Source organism: Rattus norvegicus, chromosome 16 (assembly GCF_036323735.1).
Source record: "Rattus norvegicus strain BN/NHsdMcwi chromosome 16, GRCr8, whole genome shotgun sequence".
NCBI classification, from domain to species: Eukaryota; Metazoa; Chordata; class Mammalia; order Rodentia; family Muridae; genus Rattus; species Rattus norvegicus.
In genome coordinates, this window is record NC_086034.1 from 5298270 (window position 1) to 5318007 (window position 19738).

The following is a 19738-nucleotide window of genomic DNA, read 5'->3' on the forward strand; positions in this document are numbered from 1 at the left end:
AGTAGCTGAGCGGCTTTATGTGAGTTACACATAAGAGGGAGCTCTCACTAGCCCAAGGTCAGGGTTCCTGGACCTACGCATGCTGGGGCTCAAGTTCATCTTCTCCCCTTAGGATGCTAATGAACTATCTAACAGTGAAAGGAAAACCCCAAAGTAAGAAGAAAGGAGCAAAGAAGCCCCAGAAGAAACGAGCGCTATTACACAGGCTTCTAATTAAGCATCTGCATTAGCTTGGTCCAGGGAACCACTCCCTGGCATCACATACTGTGGACACAGGAAGCTCTAGTCCCAGTCTCCATGCCTGGGCCTGCTGTGTAGACATAGACAGCTGGGGCTGACCCTCGGGGTAGTCCCACCCCCAGCCCTTCCTCAGAGGCTTACAGTGTTGCGGAAGGAGTGGCTGCGGATGGGATCCTCTGCGGCCAGGGCAGCGCTGCTCAGCATGATGAAGACCAGGATGAGGTTGGTGAAGATGTGGTGGTTGATGAGTTTGTGGCAACCCACACGGATCCTGCGGAGGAAAGCACCTCATGGACCAAGTAGCAGACAAGGGTCCGAGCCTGCTGGGGTCCTCCAAGGTGTGAGGCTTCTTCGGGAGAGAACGGGAAGGGGCTGGCCAGAGTCTAGACTGTTCTCGTTCCCCACCCAGGACAAACAATGTGGCCCATAATTTGCCCCACACAGCCAGACTGTGGTGTGAGCTCTACAGAGACCGTTCTGTCTAGTTCTTACGCATGGGGTTACTGTCTCCCCAAAAGACAGAAGCTGGGAATGGAGATGGGGAGATGGCCCAGTGGTTTAGAACAGTGGCTGCTCTTTCAGAGGACCCGGGCTCAGTTCCCTAGCGTCCATACAAGGACTCACAAACCCTCCGTAACCCCAATTCCGGGGGATGCAATGTCCTCTTCTGGCCTCTGTGGGCATTGCACTCATGGAGTACAGACATGTATTTGCAAGCAAAACACTCATACACATAAAAATAATGTAAAAATATGAGGAATCCGAGATGTACGGCTATGAGGGAATGTTAAGGTAATGAAGCCACTAAGAGGCAGATTTCAAATCTAGGCTTGTCTACCCCTAATTTTTCCTACTGCAGCGTAAAGCCTGACTTATGACAGGAATCAGGGCCAAATTAAGTCCCCTGAGTAACTAAACAACAAACTATGACCCAACTACTAACTGGAGGCCTAACGTAGGAAGATACCGCCTCAGCCGATCACAGGCTGCCAACCGTCCAGACCGTGCTCAGGTAAAGCCCAGGCAGAACTGCACATGGCCAGACAAGCTGCTTGTCCCTCATTCCAGAGCTCTGCCCACGGTGCTCCGGCCACACTGAAGCTCATGGCACAGCCTGTCTTCAGCTCTTGGGGCTGCTCCTCTGTGAACCGTTCTGTGCTTCACTAAAAGCTGTCTCATTTTATCTGCCCGAAGACTTTATGTTAACACAGAGAGTGGGACACATTTGCCATCATTGTCCACAGAGCAGCTGTTTTACAAATGTGACCTGTAGCAGGTGTGACTTGGTGAAGTCTCCTGCTGGCCATAAAGTTGCTAGAAAGGTCCTATTCTTAGCGCGCTTTATGACTTTTATGACTTTTGTTTATTCTCTGTCTTGCTTTCTCTCCTCCCCTCCCCTATGTGTGTGTGTGTGTGTGTGTGTGTGTGTGTGTGTGTGTGTGTGTGTGTGTGTAAGCACACAGGCTAGTGTGCAAAAGACAGCTTTCAGGGGTCAATTCTCTCAAACTTGAGCTGGAAGGCTCGGTGGCAAGCTCCTTTACTCACTGAGTCATCTCAGTGGCCCACAATGATCATACCCTTATTTAACAGTTGATCCACATACAAGCAGCCCTTAGAAGGCAAAGCAAAGCTCGCCTTGTCGTTTGTTCACATGTAAGGATCACATTGTGTCACACGACAGGCTTTTAACTGAATCCTGCAACCCTGGGAAACAAGGAGGACCACTGTGTCTTTCAGCCAGATCCAAGTCTCTCTCGATGGCTCTCGGGGCCTTTCAGAACCTCTCCTGTTCCCCGGATCTCCCACGAGGCCGGGTTACAAAATCCTTACTCTCAGTATTCAGATTTAAAGAGTTTTCTCTGGGCGGCTGCTGTCAGTGCTTGGACTAAAGAACATGGATGGACTTTGTCTTTGGAAAAACACCTTTTCGTTTTCAAAACTAAGAGTCACCTTTATACGATGGGGACCCCTGACTTCAGGTGTCCCATCTTGTAGTTCAGTGTTATGCACTTCCTGGAAGGCTTGCACACTGCAGTAGCTGGGCCTGGGGGCGGGTATGCTCTTGACTTCTGGGGAAACGGACCCATTCCTTCCACACACATATACGTGCAATGAACTGCAGGCACCAGTAACAGTGTCACAGCCTTTCCGGTTTGTTTGTTTGTTTGTTTGTTTGTACGGATGTTCAGTGAGGATCAAGACCATCAGCATGGACCAGATCACTTGGCAGCTAGTGATATGTATGAAACCTGACGATTCCAGAATCGATAACCAGTCCACAATCGCCTCTAGCCTCTGTGCACACAGTAGCACATGTGTCCTCCTGTCATTCGCAAACAATACCGACACATTCGTTTTGTAAAAGATAACGAAACTGTCATGTTTCAAGGCCTCCAGCCTGTGTTGCTTCCCACCTGAGTCTCCCCCCGGGGCCTGTGAATTACACAGTGTTCCTCTCTGACAGCCAAGAACTACTTCTGCAATTCTTCTAGAAACCTTTCCAGGAGCTACCTATCCCCCTGGCAGCTCACTTAATCCCAGATGATTTAAACCTAGAAACCAGACTAGTAAATAGACTTCTCCCTCTCGCAGTCTGTGAGTCATTACCATGTTCCTGGTAAGCACCTTATCATTTTAATATGAGGAATGCTATTTTAAGTGCAGTATCATAGCGCTAAATCAAATGCTTATGGCGTATAAAGCATCATGAACAATTCCATAAAACTCTATGGGGTGGGGGAAAGAGCTCCTAAACAGACCTGGAAATGTAGACGATGTGCAGAACCTGTGTACAGAATTCTCATTCCATGAGGCATCTTAAGACAAGATCTATGTGTTTAAAAAGGGTCCTAGAGTGGCCAGGGTACCAGTGTATGCAACAGGAGAGCCACGGGCTCTCCCAGAATGTCTCACTGAGCTAGACACTCTCCTGTTACTGTTACCAGGCGGTGGCTGTGAGGGAGGGATTCTAGCTCCTCCCAGGACTCTGTTGTACCCACAAGGGAACAGGGTACTTCCTCAGGGCTGAATGATTGGCAATGGCAAGGAGGAGGAGCGGAGCTTAAGGGACCGTGTCCAGACACATTCAGGCTCAGAAGCAGGTTGCAAACTACTTTTCTTTACCTCTAACCCCACCACCCTTAAGGGTCACTGGAGAGACACAGCAGCGAAGGGACTAGGAAGGGGTATTTACGGGTTGGTCTTGCTAAGAATGAAGAATGCGCTTCCTTCGGGGATGGGTGCAATTTTCTCCTTCATGTTCAACTCTGAGATTCTTCGAGGACGGGGACCAGCAGGAACCTCAGGCTCGTCCTCTTCCTCCTCCTCTTCCTCTTCACCTACTTTAAACGGAACAGTTTTTATAGGTGTGAAAGATTGCATATGGGTTTAAATTATTGTTCACAACTTCGCATTAAAATGTGGCCTAAAATGTAACTACATCTCCTGCTTCTGCAAACTAAAATAACCTCTCTTTTTGTTCAGAATATGAGCTGCATGCGCATGGGGGTGGGGACCATGCTCCTGTCGAGTGTGTTTAGCTAAGAGATATGGAGGGAGGCCTCGTCCCGGGCACAATATGGCCACGGTCATTGGTGAGAGTCTCACTGCCACCCCCAGCATCTGGCTATTTCCCTACAACCCCCTTGCTCGGGTCTAGTCTGAAAAACTTGGATTTTGTGTCACAGGCATGCTTGCCTTTGGGCTTTGACATCCCATAGCCACTGTTCTAGCAGAAGCAGTGTCTGTCTGTCCATGTTCCTCCTCTGCCTCCTGGAATCGCGTTCATCTGTGCTGCCTGTGACTTTAGGGAACAGAGCTAACTGCTCTCTGAGATCATGGGGCCTACAGCCTTGGTGGCCTCAGCAATATGACACCCTCCCCTCCACACCAAACTGAGAGTCCTTCTGGGCCTCTCTGCCCCATATACCTGGCACATCGCAGGGTGGATAAGGGTCCTTATCTTCAGCCTCCTCTTGATAGTCATCAATAGTAACCTAGGATAACAGAGGCAGAAGGCTGACTTGATCTACTTCAGAAGGCCGAAGCCATAGGGCCAGCATGCTCAGCAGTAAGGGCTCTTACACACACATGTCCGTGTAGCTATGCTCACATGCACACACATGTGCATCCACGCAGAGACTGGAAGTGGAGATTCTCATTCATCCGGAAGGCAAGAGGTAGGCCAATACTCAGGTCATGGTCAGTGGGCTCTGTCCTGCAGCCACACCAGGGCAGGCACACACACTGTGTGATGACCACATTTAGATTCCTGTCTCTCTGCTAGATTGTGAACTCCATGGAGGTAGTCTAGTGTTTGGCATACAACTGTCACTCAGCGCTTATCAGTTCAATGAACAAACACATCACAGAAACATACAGAGCTGTCACAGGTATAATGAAGCCTACTGGTGCAGCCCCGAAGCCCCCTCAACCACCTGGAGTTCTCAGTAATCTCTGGGAACAGTCATCTACTAAAAACCCTGATTTTAATACCCACTAAGAAGATACTAGCACAGGTGTAACCATGGGTTATGCCTGACTACAGAGTTGCAACTCAGAACATAACAAGGAGTCCATTACTAGAACAGCCACATCTTATGGTAAAATGTTGGTTAATAAGCTCCTTGTCCAACTCTACCAGAATCCTGTGTCTACAAGATGGGCTCTACTTTTCACGGCAAAGTATCACACTCAAGACACTTTCTCGATATAAGTCGTACAGTGATGGAGGCACTGTGACAGAATTGTTTTGAAACAAAGAGGAATTATTTTGGAAAAAAATACCTTGTTGTCACTGTTGGCTATCTGGTTGACCTCTGGTTTGTTGTTTTTTTTGTTTTCTAGGCTTTCTTTTCTAGAGAGAGAGATGAACAAAAGACACCAATGTGATGCATTAAAGGGCTAACCAGGGTTCTGAATCAATCATGGTGGTTGAAGGGCGAGGATTCAACTGGATGCCAAAAATACAGTGCAACCCAAACTCAGGGCTTCCTAATACAATGGAGCCATTACACAGACGCCTCAGTAAAACTCAGCCAGGAGCTAATCAGCATTGAATGCATCACTTAATTTATGACACCCAAATTAACTTCAGCAGTTCCTTAAGCACAGGGATGTGTGGCTTCCATTCTTGCTCTGAGGATGAGAGCCAAGGACTTGGCTCCTACCCAAGAGTCCCTTCTTTTTACTTGGTACCATATGGTCACCCATAATCACTGCAAAGCAGCAATAAGGGGCCTCAGCTCTTGGGAAACATGTCTGTGTCCCCAGGACCCCCTCAAGACGTATGGCAGGGTACTCCTAGCACCTCAGTGAAAATGAGGTTACCTGGCAATTTTTTTCCTTTCTTTTTCTTCGGCTTCCTCTTTCTGAGCAGTGTTCAGACTTTCAGCATCAGCCAAATTGTCTACAGCAATGGCCAAGAAGACGTTCAGCAGGATATCTAATTCGAAAATCTTAAGGGTACAACGTGTTTTAAACACAACTACATATAGTTGATGACGGCACTGTCACACTCCTCTGCTCACATAGGCTGGGAGTGGGTGACTGACTGTCCCTAGCATGACACTCACTTGGTACAAGTGGAGAACTTGGTAAAATCCCACTTTAAAGAAACAAGTGAAAGGCACGGAAACCTATGCGGAGTCTCCGGAAGATCCAGAGAGCCACAGAAACATACAATTCCATCGCCTCTTTGCTTGAATTCCGCTCTACACTCACGAAGCGCACTGTGTTTCATTTCCTTTGAAAGCACACGTTATAACATGCACATTCAAGGCATCCCTTGGCAAACCAGATGCCTTCAAAGGCCATGCGTGACCAACCTGATGATCTCATTGTACGATATAGCAGGAGGCTTCCTCCTCTAACATGGCCACCAAAGCGTGTTCCTCGCTCCACAGATACCTGCTATAAACGGCAAGCTCTATCTCCCGCTGCAGGAGGATAGGCTGTACTCTGAAGGGCCCCACTGTGGCTAGACTACGGCTGAACGTGGTTTTTGTAAATGGCAATGTATCAGGTGAATAAGCTTTTACATTTCTAAAATAACATTGCTTGTGATGTTTTCTAGAAATTTTAGAGAAATGTTTTCTTAACCAGGGTATCGAGTCAAACATTTGAGAAAGGTATGCATATGGGAGGCAGGCTGTAAAACCAAACGCTCTTAATGCTGTGACCAAAGGTTAACGTTCTTCACAGGGCAAATCGGGCACTTTTTGATAGTGCCAGGCTTTTCTGAGAAGATAACATGCATGTCCCTGAATCACAATTAACTCATCAGTAATCCTAACTCAATTTGTCTCCTTTAGGGCTATTTTCATATGACCTGGATGGACAGCAAAGCAATCAAACCTCTTAAATAAAAATGTATTGACAATAAATAATTGAATACATTAAAAAAGAACCCTTAACACAGAAAAAAAAAAAGAGTATCAAGTCAAGAGATGAGGTTACTTCCTTACTATTTATGAACACCAAGAATCCCCCGGGGTGTGTGTGTGTGTGGGGGGAATCCACGTGCTTTGTGGCTGTTTCCCTAAGCCTGATGCTCAGCCTACAGCAGGGCCATGGGGGAGAGAGAGAAGCAGCAGACTGTGGCCCTGTATATTAGAAACATCCAGGTTGCTAAACGTACCCATCAGTGAAAACTACGAAGGGCCTAATGGCTTCTCTCTGGAGGACAGGGTACTGGAATTGAGCCCAAGGCTCAGAGGTGTGGTGGACAAGCTGAGTTTCCCCATAAATCTCATAGCATAAAACCCTGCCCCTAAAGACAGGAGCGAAGGCTAGCACTAGGCTTTCTATACCGAAGAAAGTTCACCAAAGAGCTAAAGAAGACTGGGGTGGGGGATAAGCTCCAGGGGTCTGGGCCATTAGGGAGTCACTCACAGTAGGGCTTTTTACATCAGAAGGGTGGAGACCACGAGGTCCTCGTGTCTGTGCACATGCTCATTCGCCAGTTACATTACAGAGACTCTTCCTATGGTAGGTCTTGTGTTAGGCACAGAGGAGCGGGAGTTAAAACAGACACTACATCAAACATTACAAGACCCTGAAGGGGCTGCTGGTGGTGAACAAAATGGCCCCCAGCAGCCAACCTCGGGAGTCTCAGCAGGAAAGAGGAATCAAACACGACAGAGGGAAGTTGCACAGCATGGTATAGCCAGGTGAGCAAAGCAAGACCAAGACTATCATGGCTCCTCACTGCTTGTGGGGTGACACGGATGTGGCCGTCGCCTCCCAGTGATGACAACATAATCTTCAGGCTTCCCTGCTTGTCCGGTGTGCAGACATGACACTACACTCATTATGTACTGGCACCACTGCTATCCCCCGGTGTGACTTATACCTCACGGCTCCCATCTGCCGTGGATGAAAAGCCAGCATGGAGCTAACTAGGGAAAGGCGTTCGTCTCCCTTAGCCCTACAGCTGCTTCTGTCACCACCACAGCCACGGGGAGAGTTGGAAGGAACCAGACAGTGATGGTGACCACTAGTCCCAGTGGGTCCAAAGGATACAGTTACCACAGATGAAAAGGATGATGAAGTAAATACAGACAATCATTCCAGAGGAGGACGGGCCTCCGTAGGCCATGATGCCGTCATACATCACCGCATTCCAGTCTTCGCCCGTCAGGATCTGAGAAGAGGAGGGTGGAGTCAGACAGCAGGCAGAAGCCTCGGACCACGGCTGCTCTGCCTGAGCTCCTGGGCCACTGCTAAGTCTCACCTCAGGGCCTTTCTCAGCCCAGCTCACAGTGAAACTGATCTATCTGTTCTGCTGAACCTTCAATATATTGTTTGATTTCGCAAATAAGAGCGCTTCTTCTAGTTTCTATCTCTCCCTAGACAGCAGCTGACGTTGGTACCTGTCTCTCGGGTACCTTCCTCGATCGATTGAAACCCACATACAAACGCACACCCAGAGAGACGGGACACTGGTATATTCTCTGGTATTTTTAAGCATGAAGTACACCATGTTTCTACGTTTGGCTTCTTTCCCATTCCATGATGTTCCTGGAGACCCTGACTGAGTAGGCTCTTCTCACTCATTTTACTCCAAATGTAATATTCTGCACAGCCAATGATCTGCAGAGACAAGGGATCTCTCTGTGCATTCTCAGAACCAGGGCGTTCAGTCATGTGCAAGTGTATAAACTATCTTGAGAGTAGATACAATCAGTTTCAAACGAAATCTTCTCTATTGATGATGCCCGGTAATCCAATCCATTCTGAAACCCAATCAGATAAATATAGACAGCCGTTTTTTAAAATGCTACACCCTGGGAAGAGAGTTTCTTTATTCTCTATCTATCCAGACGAGAGTCAAAGACCAACTGGGCAGATAATTAGAGAAGTGGCTCTTGACTTTATTCCTGATAAAGCTACAGAGAGAAGCCATTTTACCTGTCAGGCTAGCAGCAATCATGAAGTACAAACACCCAGTCAACAATGGGGAGAGGCATGGTGGCCTCCACGCTGCTGCCTGAGAGTGAATGGATCCCATTCTAAGCAGGACATTGTCAGGGGTCTCAAGTAAGTGCCAGGCTCTTTTCCCAGTGGCTCCACGTGGAGGGCATATCCAACACCTCTAATCTCCGACGTGTGCCTAGTGTATCCTGTGTATTCAGTTCTGCCCTCTGGAGCACTGTTCACATGAGCAAAACAAGCAATAGCTTAACACTCATCAGGGAGGGGCTGGTCACAGAAACAGCAGCCTACACCACAGAAGGGGGTCGGAAGGGATTAGGGTGAAAGAAGGGCTGGAAAGGTGGCATAGATAAGAACCCAATAAAGTAGCAGCCCCCAAAAGCACGCCTACAGTGTGTGTTTAGAAGGAGGTGTAACCTTTTATGGACCAAGTAGGGCAGTCCATTTCTATTAGATGAAAACAAACAAATATGCCAGGCAGTGTGTGGAGTGGGCACTGTGTGTGTGCGAACTCATCATAGGTGAGCAGGTAAGATGGCTCTCACCTGTGAACAAACGCTATTGAACATCACTCATGAAACTTGTGGTAGTGGTTGCAACCCAGAGGGAGGGATTAGTGGCTGGGTGGGAGGATTGCCAGTTTGTATCTTTTAATACCATCTAAATTCTATGTCATATGAATACATTGAAAGAAAACAGCACAAGGGTTTCCTGAAAGAAAGAAGGAAAACTAATAACTAACCAGAAGCCACGCTTTTAAAATAAGGCCGTAGTCTATCAGGGGTTTCAAGCCATGGGGTATGGCTTCACTGGGGTTGCTTAACTGATCATGGGGGTATACAAACCCTGGCTAAAGTAGATTTCAGAAGGTACAGCAAGCATCAATGAATTCAATATCAAACCTTTAATGAGCCTGAGATGTCCGTGGCAGCACTGGCCCATGCTGCATTGCAAATGTCCCTACAGCCTTAGGAACTCTCAGCACACCCACTTAGCACTGTGCATGCTCCCACACCACACAGTGCCAGCAGGGCCTGCTCAACTCCCTTGGTTTGGGCTGCAGACTACTGTTGTTGTGAACAGCTTTTACTGCGCAGACAAGTTTTCTGTGCTTATGAAACACACGGACTTAATTACACAAAGCAAAGGCCTGCGTTGGTTACCAATCATACGCAGCTCCTCAGCAGGTGGGGGTCAGGTTAGTCCATCTTTGGACTGGACTGTGCTTAAACACACTTGCAAGGATAAATGACAGTTTGGGACTAGAGCAGAATTTCCAACAATTTCCGAAGGCTTTAGACGCACTTCTACTGCTTTGCCCATATTTGTGGAAAATGGCACTCTGGGAGTGAGGATTGTAAATTCAAAATATCGATAACTTGAAAAGTTATGAATGAGCTCAGCATCTTTTAGTGTGCGCCCAAGATTCAACTGTGTGTGTGCGTGTGCATGCGTGCGTGTGTATGTGTCTGCATGTGTGTGTGCATGGGAGTGCGTGTGCGTGCGTGTGAGTGAGTGTACACGTGTGGTATGTGTCTGTAAGGTTCACATGGTGCACATCCCACTGTAGGTGAGAGGTCAGTCACTCCTCGTCACTGTGTTTTTCGATGGGGTCTCTCACTGAGCCTAACTCACTGATCTGGTTACACTGTTTCTGCTCTGCTGTCCTCCCCAGCTCCGGGATTACAACAATGGAGTGCCACAGCCAGCCGTGTGTGTGGTACCAGGGACTCAAGCCTGGGTCCTCATGTGACAGGTGCTCCCAGCCCCAAGACTTAATTCATATTATGCATTAGTGCAGGTATGCTCTTTAAATTTTTAAGATTTATTTATTTTATTTTATTTTTAATTTGTGTATGTGAGAGAGAGAAAGCAAGACAGAGACAGAAGGTGTGTGTGTGTGTGTGTGTGTGTGTGTGTGTTTAGACACTAAGTTTTTTTAAAATCTTTACAATTCATTACCAGTAAATGTTTGATTTGTATGTACACAAATGCATGCACACACCAATATACATAACATTATAAAAATCTTCTTGGGTTAAAAAGTGGTTACAAGTAGCAAAATGCTTAAGCAGCCCTGGCCTATAGTAGTAATTCTATGCCTCTTAAATGACAGCGTGACACACCTTTGAGATCAGTCTCTCTAGACTCTGTCCAGAAAAGTCACAGCGGCAAGGACAGGAAACCTCCTGCGATAACCTTGCCCTTCCCATGATGCTCCCTGCCTCTGCAGCAGAACTGGGTGCTTGGTTGCTTGCCGATCAACCGGGAGGGGTGAGGGTAGGAGGATACTACTATAAACTAGTCTATCAGATTCTTCCAAGGCAGGGGCTGAAAGGTGGGAGGAGGGCTCAGTGTACCCCAGCCCATGGTAGCACTGCGTCTGGTACGCCACCCCTCCAGTAGCGGGACCCCATCGAGACACTGTCAGAGGCCCCACAGCACACGCAGCCTCAGAACCTGTGCCCTACTCCAGACGAAGGGCAAAAGAAGGTACAGCCCCTAACCACTCAGACTCCTCTGACAGCCTACACACCAAGACAGCCTAGCTGCTGTTTCACAATCCACTTCTCGGCTCGAGTCTATTGTAACCAGGACTGCGAACATGCCTTGTGGTTTAACAGCAGACAGACCAGTGGCCAACGAGAAGATTCTAGAGTCTATTCCCCAGAGCTCCCGCAAAAGTCAGACGGAAAGCATTTTGGTTTGTTTTTCTTGTCATATCACACAGGCAGCTGGCAGGTGCTGTACAAACAAATTTAAGTTGCGCGACACAAAGTCGGCCAGAGGACCACGGAGCTGAAGTGACTGGTGAGTCGGAATCTGGGTGCCCTGGTGAGCTGTGCGGCCAGTGCTGTCCGGGTGTGGGAAGGTGGGGGCTCACCTGGAACACAGTCAGGAGCGCCTGTGGGAAGTTGTCGAAGGTGCTTCGCTTGGTCTGTGTCTCATCGAAATTGAACTTCCCTCCGAACAGCTGCATTCCCAGCAGGGAGAAGATGATGATGAAGAGGAAGAGCAGCAACAGCAGAGAGGCGATGGACTTCATGGAGTTTAACAGGGACGCCACCAAGTTGCTCAGGGAAGTCCAGTGCCTGGGAGACAAGAGGAGCAGGTAAGGCCAGAGTCCCGTGCGGGGAGGGACGGCAAACGCCAGCACGCCCCACCCCGTCCTTACCTGGTCACTTTGAAGATCCTCAGGAGACGTACACACCGGAACACAGAGACGCCCAGGGGAGACATGAGCTCCAGTTCCACCAGGATGGTTTCGGTGATTCCCCCACACACCACAAAGCAATCGAAGCGGTTGAAGAGAGAGACGAAGTAGGCCTGGAGGCCCAGGCTGTACATCTTCACCAGCATCTCACAGGTGAACAAAGCCAAGAGCACTTTGTTCGCTATATCTGGAAAGACAAGGGGCAGGCGCGCCGAGTCTCCCTCTGGCTTCCCACCTCTCCTCCACCACCTCCCCTCATCACCACCTCCCTTCAGCAGGGCCCACGGCAGGCACAGACAGCCTCGTCCCTTCTCCCTGCTGCACCAGCAATGGGGATCATCCTTATTGTTGTTGGACACACCCCAGAGATGTGTCTGTAGAAGTTATCTGGTTTTCCTGGGACTCAATTTCACTGGCTATAACATGGTAGAGACATTTATCACGTGAATCTCTGGACCTCCCACCACTAGACTCTTTGAAGATTTTTGTATTAAGATCACACTCTGTTTTTTTCTTTTTTAAACACCCCCATCTCCACACATACTTCCTCACACACAAAGACAAAATAAATAAACAGACAGAAACAATCGAAACCGACGTTGATGACTGACCTCTTACAGCACCCTAGGGTTAGGTTTTAGTTTTTATTTATTTTCTCTACTTGTATGGGCGAGGTCTATGTGTGGCCTATGAACACATGTGTATAGGGGTGATGCTGCGTGTTCTGCCCTCTGCCGGATTCCCCCAAGCCAGGGCCTCCCACTGAACCCCAGCTAGGCCCAATGATCCTCTCTACACCGAGGAGCTGAGGTTCCAGACATACACTGCCAGGCGTAGCCTTAACATGGCTGTGCTGGGGATCTGAAGTCAGCCCCTCATGCTTATGCAGCCATCTCCAAAGTTCCAAAGCCATGTTCGTTCGTTCTCTCTCTCTCTCTCTCTCTCTCTCTCTCTCTCTTTCTCCCTCTCCCTCCCCCCTCCCCCTCCCCCCTCCCCGTCTCTCTCGTAACAAAACAGTGATGTCCTGCGGGCTGAGAGTGTCAGAAGCAAATATACAGAAGCACAGCTCAAAGAGCTCCAAACTGAGCCTAGAACGGGCTTGTTTGGAGATGATCTCCGTGCACCCCTATCCCAGTCATTCAAAGTAGCAGAACCAAAAGCACTAACCAAATATTACTAAAGGGAGGGTAGCTCTTCCAGTGTGGCAGGAGAAATGCCTCTCAACTCCAAAATTGCTGGGTCCTGGGCTATCTCAAGTCTGGGGCATAAGTTATCAGACACTGCAGGGTGTAGGCTGTACGCATGTTCCAGTGCTCGCCTGAGTCTGAAGGGTTCAGACTTTACCATCTCAGTTAGTCCTACTACCCTATCCCATCACAGTTGGATACTGACCAGTGGGTAGACGCAAGCATCTCGAACTCAGAACAGAAGAACAACACCTTCCGCCTTCTGGCCGTACCTTGAATCTGCGTCAGCCAGTCTGGCTGATTGTAATGCTCAGAGGAAATCGTCAGAGTGTTGAGAAACACCAGAACGATCACCAGCCAGTAAAACGTGACAGACTTCACAGCTGCCCTGCATCTCCTGCGATTGAACCGGTTCCAGCGACGCCACCGACGGCTGAAAAACAAGCAAACGTTGCTCCCTAGGCCGAGGGTGAAGATGGCGTCTCAGAGGCCAACGACCTGTACTGAGTGGTAAAGGTTCAGACTACACGGCTTAGGCAGGAAAGACAGGCGTCACCTGCACAGAAGTGGAGAGGCCCTGTGATCTAAACTGTCGGTCTCAACATACAGCTTTAAAAAGTATAATCGTGGACGAATCGTGCTCTCACTTCCCCTCCGCTGGCTATAAATAACTGTAGGGTCTGACATATGCAGCCTGCAAGTGGGCTGGAGAACCTAGACGTCCATAGCTTCACGAGCAGATTCAAGGCTGCACCGGCACACACACAAAGCCTCTCGGGCCCCGTGCGATCTGTTGAGGGTGGCAGGGCAGGACCACTCAGCTTAGTGTATGTGTCGTGTGTAGCATCTCAAGCATTACACAGAAATTATCAGGCAGAGGAACAGCCCATGACCACAGCTCTCTTTTTAGGGAAGCCTCCAGTCCTTTCTCAGATCTCTGCCGTTCCTCCGGCGCCCGCCTCGTAGGTGTCAAAGCTGAGTGGGACATGTGTCTTCATTCTCCATGCTGAGTCACCAGGTGCCCTTCCTAACCAGCAATGCTTAAAAATATACCTTTGGGAGAGCGTCCAATATTGAAGCGTGTTTTCATAAAAATAAAATGAGCAGAACCAAACAGACACGTGATATGTCCCCGCCCACCTTCCATCTCTGTTTGTAATTAGAGGAAGACATTTTCTCCCTCTGCCTGTCTCCTTTTGGAAAACACTCCCCATCTCCTTGCCACAAGAGGACAGCTAGGGACCGCAGACTGCTTGCTGTTCAGTAGCCTGGAACCCAGGGACGAACCAGCCAGGCTGCAAAGGTCCCTTCTCTCCTGGCCACGCTGCCTCAGGGTCAGGGAGGAGGGCACTTCCTCTAGAGATATGGCTTAGGAGGAAAACAGTGTAGCCTGGGCTGGCTACATTGTAGCATGGGCTAGCTGGGCTGTGTTGCAATGCTAAACACATGGAACCCAGGAAGCCAGCAGAGGACCGGCAATGTGGCAGCTCTGAGAAGATCTGGACCTAGCAAGTGTGCTTTGCTTTTACTCTGCTCTTCAGTTTTCCATGGAAAAAACTCTACTGAGGACTCTTAACAGCTCACAGCTGAGTTTCCTAGGATACACGATCACACACACACACATTAGTAGGGTGGTCTCAAAAATGCTACGCTTGGTGGGTCTTTCTTGTACAACGTGATAATGTACAAGTGACTTCACCATCTAGAAGACCTCAGTGTTGTTTCCCCTGGAAATGCGAAACACCACTGTCTCTCCTGAGCTCAATATGTGTCGGTGGTACGGAAGCCTGCACTCCCGAACACTGGCTATATAGGTGTCTGATGCTGGTAACTGGAGACGCATATGGCACAGTTCCAGGGTTGGTGGCCTTGATAGGTGTAAAGAGTTGTTGGTAAATGACAACTGCAAATTTACACCGAGTTGAGTCCCAGCTTTAAGAGAAGGGCTGGACTTCAATGACTAAATGATTTCCCAAGGCAATTGGAAGAAGGCACCAAGGATAAGACACCGATGAGGACAGGACAATCCAGGCTAGAGTGGGGAAGGATTTCGAGAGGAATGTCAAATGTGAGACAGACGATGACAGGCAGGTGCCGAGTAGGGAGGCACTGATATGGTCTTTTGTAAAAGAGACCCACAAAACAACTCAGTAAGTTTTATTCAAGTTCAGGTTGAGATAAAATTACCTGCAGCAAATTTATTCTGTTTTGGGTCTGCTCGGTCAGAATATAGAACACTCCCACCCATAATTTGAGCTCAGTGGCCCCACCCCAGCTCAGCGCTACTGCTCTGTCCTCCCTGCTCATTGCTCTGTTTACTAGAGCACCACGAAAACAGAGTCACGACAGGTATCATTTTCAGGCTTCTTTTCCTCATCCCAAAATGTTTTTGAGAATCATCAGTATTGCTACATTATCAGTAATTTTTTTTAAAAATGTAATGCTCTGTGTGTGTATGTGCATATCATGTGTGTTGTGTGGAGGGTGCCATCGCTGTGCCATGTATGTGGAGATCAGGGGACAGCTCTGTTGGGTTGCTTGTCCTCCACCTTTATGGGTGTTCTGGGGCTAGAACTCCGGTCACCTGGCTTGCACAGCAAGCACCTTTTCTACTAAGCCCTGTCGGTGGCCCTCTCCGTAGTTTTCCCTATTCCCGGTCACTGAGAAGTACTGTGGCACATGGATAAATTACAACTGCTCTGCTCATTTTACCATTTGATGGACATTTGGGTTATTTCTCGTTTAAAGTCATTATGAATGAACCACTGTAAGCACATATAATTCTTTATTTTTTTCTCTTACATAAATACCTTATAATTGGAATCACTAGGTCATATCTTTACTGTAGCTCTGTAAGCAGCTATTAAGTGCTTCTTCAAAATAATTGTGTCGTATGACGTGCCTGCCGGAACTGCACAAAAACGCCGGGCAACGTCCTCCTCAGAACTTGGCATCGCCAGATACCTGATTGTGCTGTACTTGTAACAGTGACATTGGATTAGTTTTAACTTGAATTTTCCTAACGAGCCACATTCGTTTCATGTGCATATATATCACACAGCTTCCTTCTTGTCACCTGCATGCTGGAGCCATCTTTCCACTTTTCTAGGACTCTTCTGTCATTAACACTGTCTCTACATATTATTCTCTTCATATTAGATACTAGTCTTTTGTCAGGTCTATGTCGTATTCTTTTGATATTATAATAAAATAAAGTTAGGTGCTTTAATTCTTGTGGGGATTAATCTATTTTTTTTTAATCTAATATGGATCATGTATTGGGCAATGAAGTTCAAGAAATCTTTGTCTAACCCATGGTCAGAATGCTTTCCCTCCTGTTTTCTTCCAGGGTTTCTCCGGGGTTAGGTTTTATTTTTAGTTTTATGACTACTGTTTACATATAGCAGGGAAATGTCTTTGACTGAAAAGAAGACATAAGAAAAGTACACAAAATGCATCTGCTTCAGTGAGGCTTACAAAGCGAATGTGCGGCCTGCACCCAGGGCTGGAAATGCAACGCACTATGCACCTTAGCCTCTGGAAGCTTCTTCTGTGGAAACTCTCTCTGGGAAGTGACTGGAGGGTGGGTAAGGACGCAAAATGTGCTTATGGGTTGGTTTAAAAGCCGACGCCCCTGTCCTGCTCCCTCGAGGAAGGGTTGTAATAAGACTGACTGAAATTTGGGGATCCCTGTTTAAACTCAAGTCTGGACCAAAAGTCAGAAATTACAACATGACTAATACAAGCTCTCAGGATAAAGGGGAAAGGGAGGAAGGAATAGGAAGAAAATTGAAAGAACTGACCTGAGCTTGGATTTTGAGATGGCTTGGCTGAAAGGGAAGAAAACAGTGTTAGGACTCCCATTTGGAAGGCTCAGCCCATGCTCCCATCGCTGAAGCAGAGAGGGTCGAAGCCATGCACAGAAGCCGGAACTCTGGTCCCCACGGCTATACTGGCCACTGGCCAGCCGGGTTAAGGCCAGAGCAGGTGTCAAGGTGCTAAAGAGTGTGGCAGGAGGTGAGCGGGGCACCCTTGGGGGCCCAGGTAGGAGAGAGAGAAGGCCATGGACAGCTGTGGGGGTCCTTCTCTTTCCTCTCCCTCCAGTGGAAGTCAGCAGGGCCTCTGTGGCCTGCAACCCCAATCCCAACAGCAGCAATGGCTGCTCCTGTCGGAATGGGATCCTGGCAGCATGGGTGAGGATGGCGGCGCGGCATGCCTTGCAAAGCCCAGTGTTCTCATCTGTAAAATGGGGACGGCAAATCCATTCCCAGCCCCCCAACCCCCGCCGCTCCCCGCATCATAGAGAGGTCGGAGCAGGGAATCAGGGGTGAAATCACTCCACGAGCCATCAAGGTTCCTCCCAAGAAGGTGTATGTCATTTTTACGAATCCCTGCCCCAAATGGGGTTGAGATCTCTTAAAGATGACACCTGCCCTTTACGGGAATAAGACAGACACGATGCAGGCAGGAAGCAAACGGATCGGGCCAGCACGGGGCTCCCCAAAGCAGGCAGTTCTTAGCACATTCTGCATTGCTGCCCCCAGTCACTGCTGCTGCAGCCCAATCATCTAGAGAAAAGCCTGAGAGCCTTAAGGGGACGGTGTCCCACATGGTTAGGAGAGAGTGGTGCACACACAGCTCCAAAACGGGGCCATGAGCACAGGAGGGTGGGCGGGGCCTCCGGATCCATCGGCCAGGGATGAGGTTGGAAGGTGCCATGGGTGAAGGAAGATTTAAGTTCTGTGGCACATTCTGGTCAGCAACTCAGCCATTCAAGCTCTTCCTTCAAAGCACAGGTACCAAGCCCAAGTGGGAGGAGAAATCAGCCTTTACCCCCACCGCCGACACCCAGAGGGCCCAGTCTTGGCCGCGCCTCTTCTTTTCCACCAGCACCTAACGAACAGAGCAGGTGGCTGGGTTAAATAGCACACTTCCCATGCCCTGCCTTAGCCGGACAACCTCACAGGCAGAGGCACGTAAGACGCTGGGATGCCCGTAAGGCCTGGTATAAAAGGAGGGGTACCAAAGGGGCTGGAGGCAGCCTGTTAGAGCACAGCTGATCTACCAGAGCCCTAGGACTCCACTGCCTTCTCGGGGTATCCTCTCAGCATCTCTAAAGTGGGGTAAGGAGGGCGGGCAGGCTCCACACTCACCAGAGACTTCCACAGCATCCCTGGGTCTCGCCTTCACCACTTACGTTCTCTGTGTTCACAGATTCGGTCTCACTGGTGGGCATGCTAGCTGTGGGGAGAAGAAAAGGCTTCAGGCAGCACGCTGTGGCATGACATGCCAGGCTGTGGGCCAGGTGCAGACTCTCAGGAAGCTGGAGGGAGGGCTATCAAGGAGCACCAGAGTGAGCCTTCCCTTCCAGTAGCTGCAGAGAAAGCCAATATCGCCTGCAGGAAACAATTCTGGTGGCCCAAATGCTTCCTGGGAAAAGAAGCCTAGGTGTCACACTGAATCGAGCCAGCAGGCTGGCACAGGTCCGTTCTCCCTCTCATAGCACTACAGAGAAGCTATACAAGGACCTCGGTATGGAAATGTTTTTACTGCCCCTTTCTGCACATCAAGGATTAGTTCATAGCTTACAGAGACATTTGTACAGCACACAAAGACAAGCTATGGCAGCTGGGGAAGGCAGTGCATGAAGACACTGCATGAAGACACGTGCATGAAATCTTTTTCAAATGTCTTCCACTCAGTCTGTGGCAGTTGATTGGATATCTAAGTTCCACTGAGTTTGCAAGGCCAACACGGGAAAGGTTCTTCTCAAGTAAGTCAGCACTAGAGCACTAAGGAAGCAGAAAGAGCTCTTAGAGGTAAGAGCAGGTGAGGTCGCTTGCCAATCACAGAGCAGGGCAGGGATGACTTCAGTCCCAGGTCTCTAAGCCCTGAGTCCATGTCAGGATCCTTAGAAGAAGTGGCAGAAGTGTAAAATGTAAAACTGGCCTACTAGTGCCTGGAGGCCCAGGAATCCCCCAGAGCCAACATCTGACGTGTGGTACCTAGAAGGTGAGGGGCAGGTGGCTCTGAATGGAGCTACCTCAGGGGCCTGTGCAAGACGCTCTTGGCAGAGATGTCTAATTATGCTGAGAGATGGGGCAGAGCTGAGAGAGGAGGTAGCCCGAACTGAAACTGAGGAAAGTCACCTAAACACAGGTACATCTTTTTCCTGAGGCAGAATCCCAGTGGGGGGTTGTAAGGTACCTTACACGACCACACGAAAGCCTTGCTCCTGTGGGCAGGCAGTCCCCCTGAGCAAGGACGCCTCGAGCTTCATCTACAGAGACTGTTAACAGTGTCCACAGAACTGTGGCGGACACTGTAAGACCCAGCAGAGACTGGGAGTGGGGATGGGGGATTATGGTTCTCTCTATCTGCTCTGTGGTTTCCATCCCCGCTGAGGGGAGAGAGAAAGCTCACCACCTCGGGGATAAAGGTGTGATCGGACTCACAGACCCAGAGGTCAGACAGTCATGTTTCCCAAGGGCACAAAGAGAAGTCCCTGAGCCCTTTGCTTTGTGAACTCTCTCAAGAAGCCGAGCTTGTCCCTGTGGGAGGCTTAGCAGCTATGTCCAGATGCATTCAGGCCTAGGTTTCAGGAGCAAAGGCCAAAAGAACACAGGCTGATTACACACTCGGGACTCTCCTGTTCCTTTTCCTT

At 49.0% G+C, this 19738-nt stretch overlaps 1 protein-coding gene across 25 annotated transcripts in view; it reads right to left on the reverse strand.

Annotated features, from left to right (window-relative positions):
- Cacna1d (calcium voltage-gated channel subunit alpha1 D) overlaps positions 1-19738 on the reverse strand; it is a 293868-nt gene that overhangs the window by 64588 nt on the left and 209542 nt on the right. For 14 of the 25 annotated variants that reach the window (XM_017600065.3, XM_017600064.3, XM_063275274.1 and 11 more), the window contains exons 10-21: positions 18228-18315; positions 17908-17967; positions 16878-16904; positions 13347-13507; positions 11849-12074; positions 11558-11765; positions 7762-7882; positions 5569-5683; positions 5026-5095; positions 4169-4235; positions 3434-3581; positions 382-511 (exon numbers count right to left, since the gene is read on the reverse strand). In XM_017600065.3, the coding sequence (XP_017455554.1) occupies positions 382-511; positions 3434-3581; positions 4169-4235; positions 5026-5095; positions 5569-5683; positions 7762-7882; positions 11558-11765; positions 11849-12074; positions 13347-13507; positions 16878-16904; positions 17908-17967; positions 18228-18315 (1421 nt within the window). The remainder of the gene's footprint in view (positions 1-381; positions 512-3433; positions 3582-4168; positions 4236-5025; positions 5096-5568; positions 5684-7761; positions 7883-11557; positions 11766-11848; positions 12075-13346; positions 13508-16877; positions 16905-17907; positions 17968-18227; positions 18316-19738) is intronic. The other 11 variants (XM_063275281.1, XM_006252595.5, XM_063275280.1 and 8 more) reach the window with 2 other exon arrangements.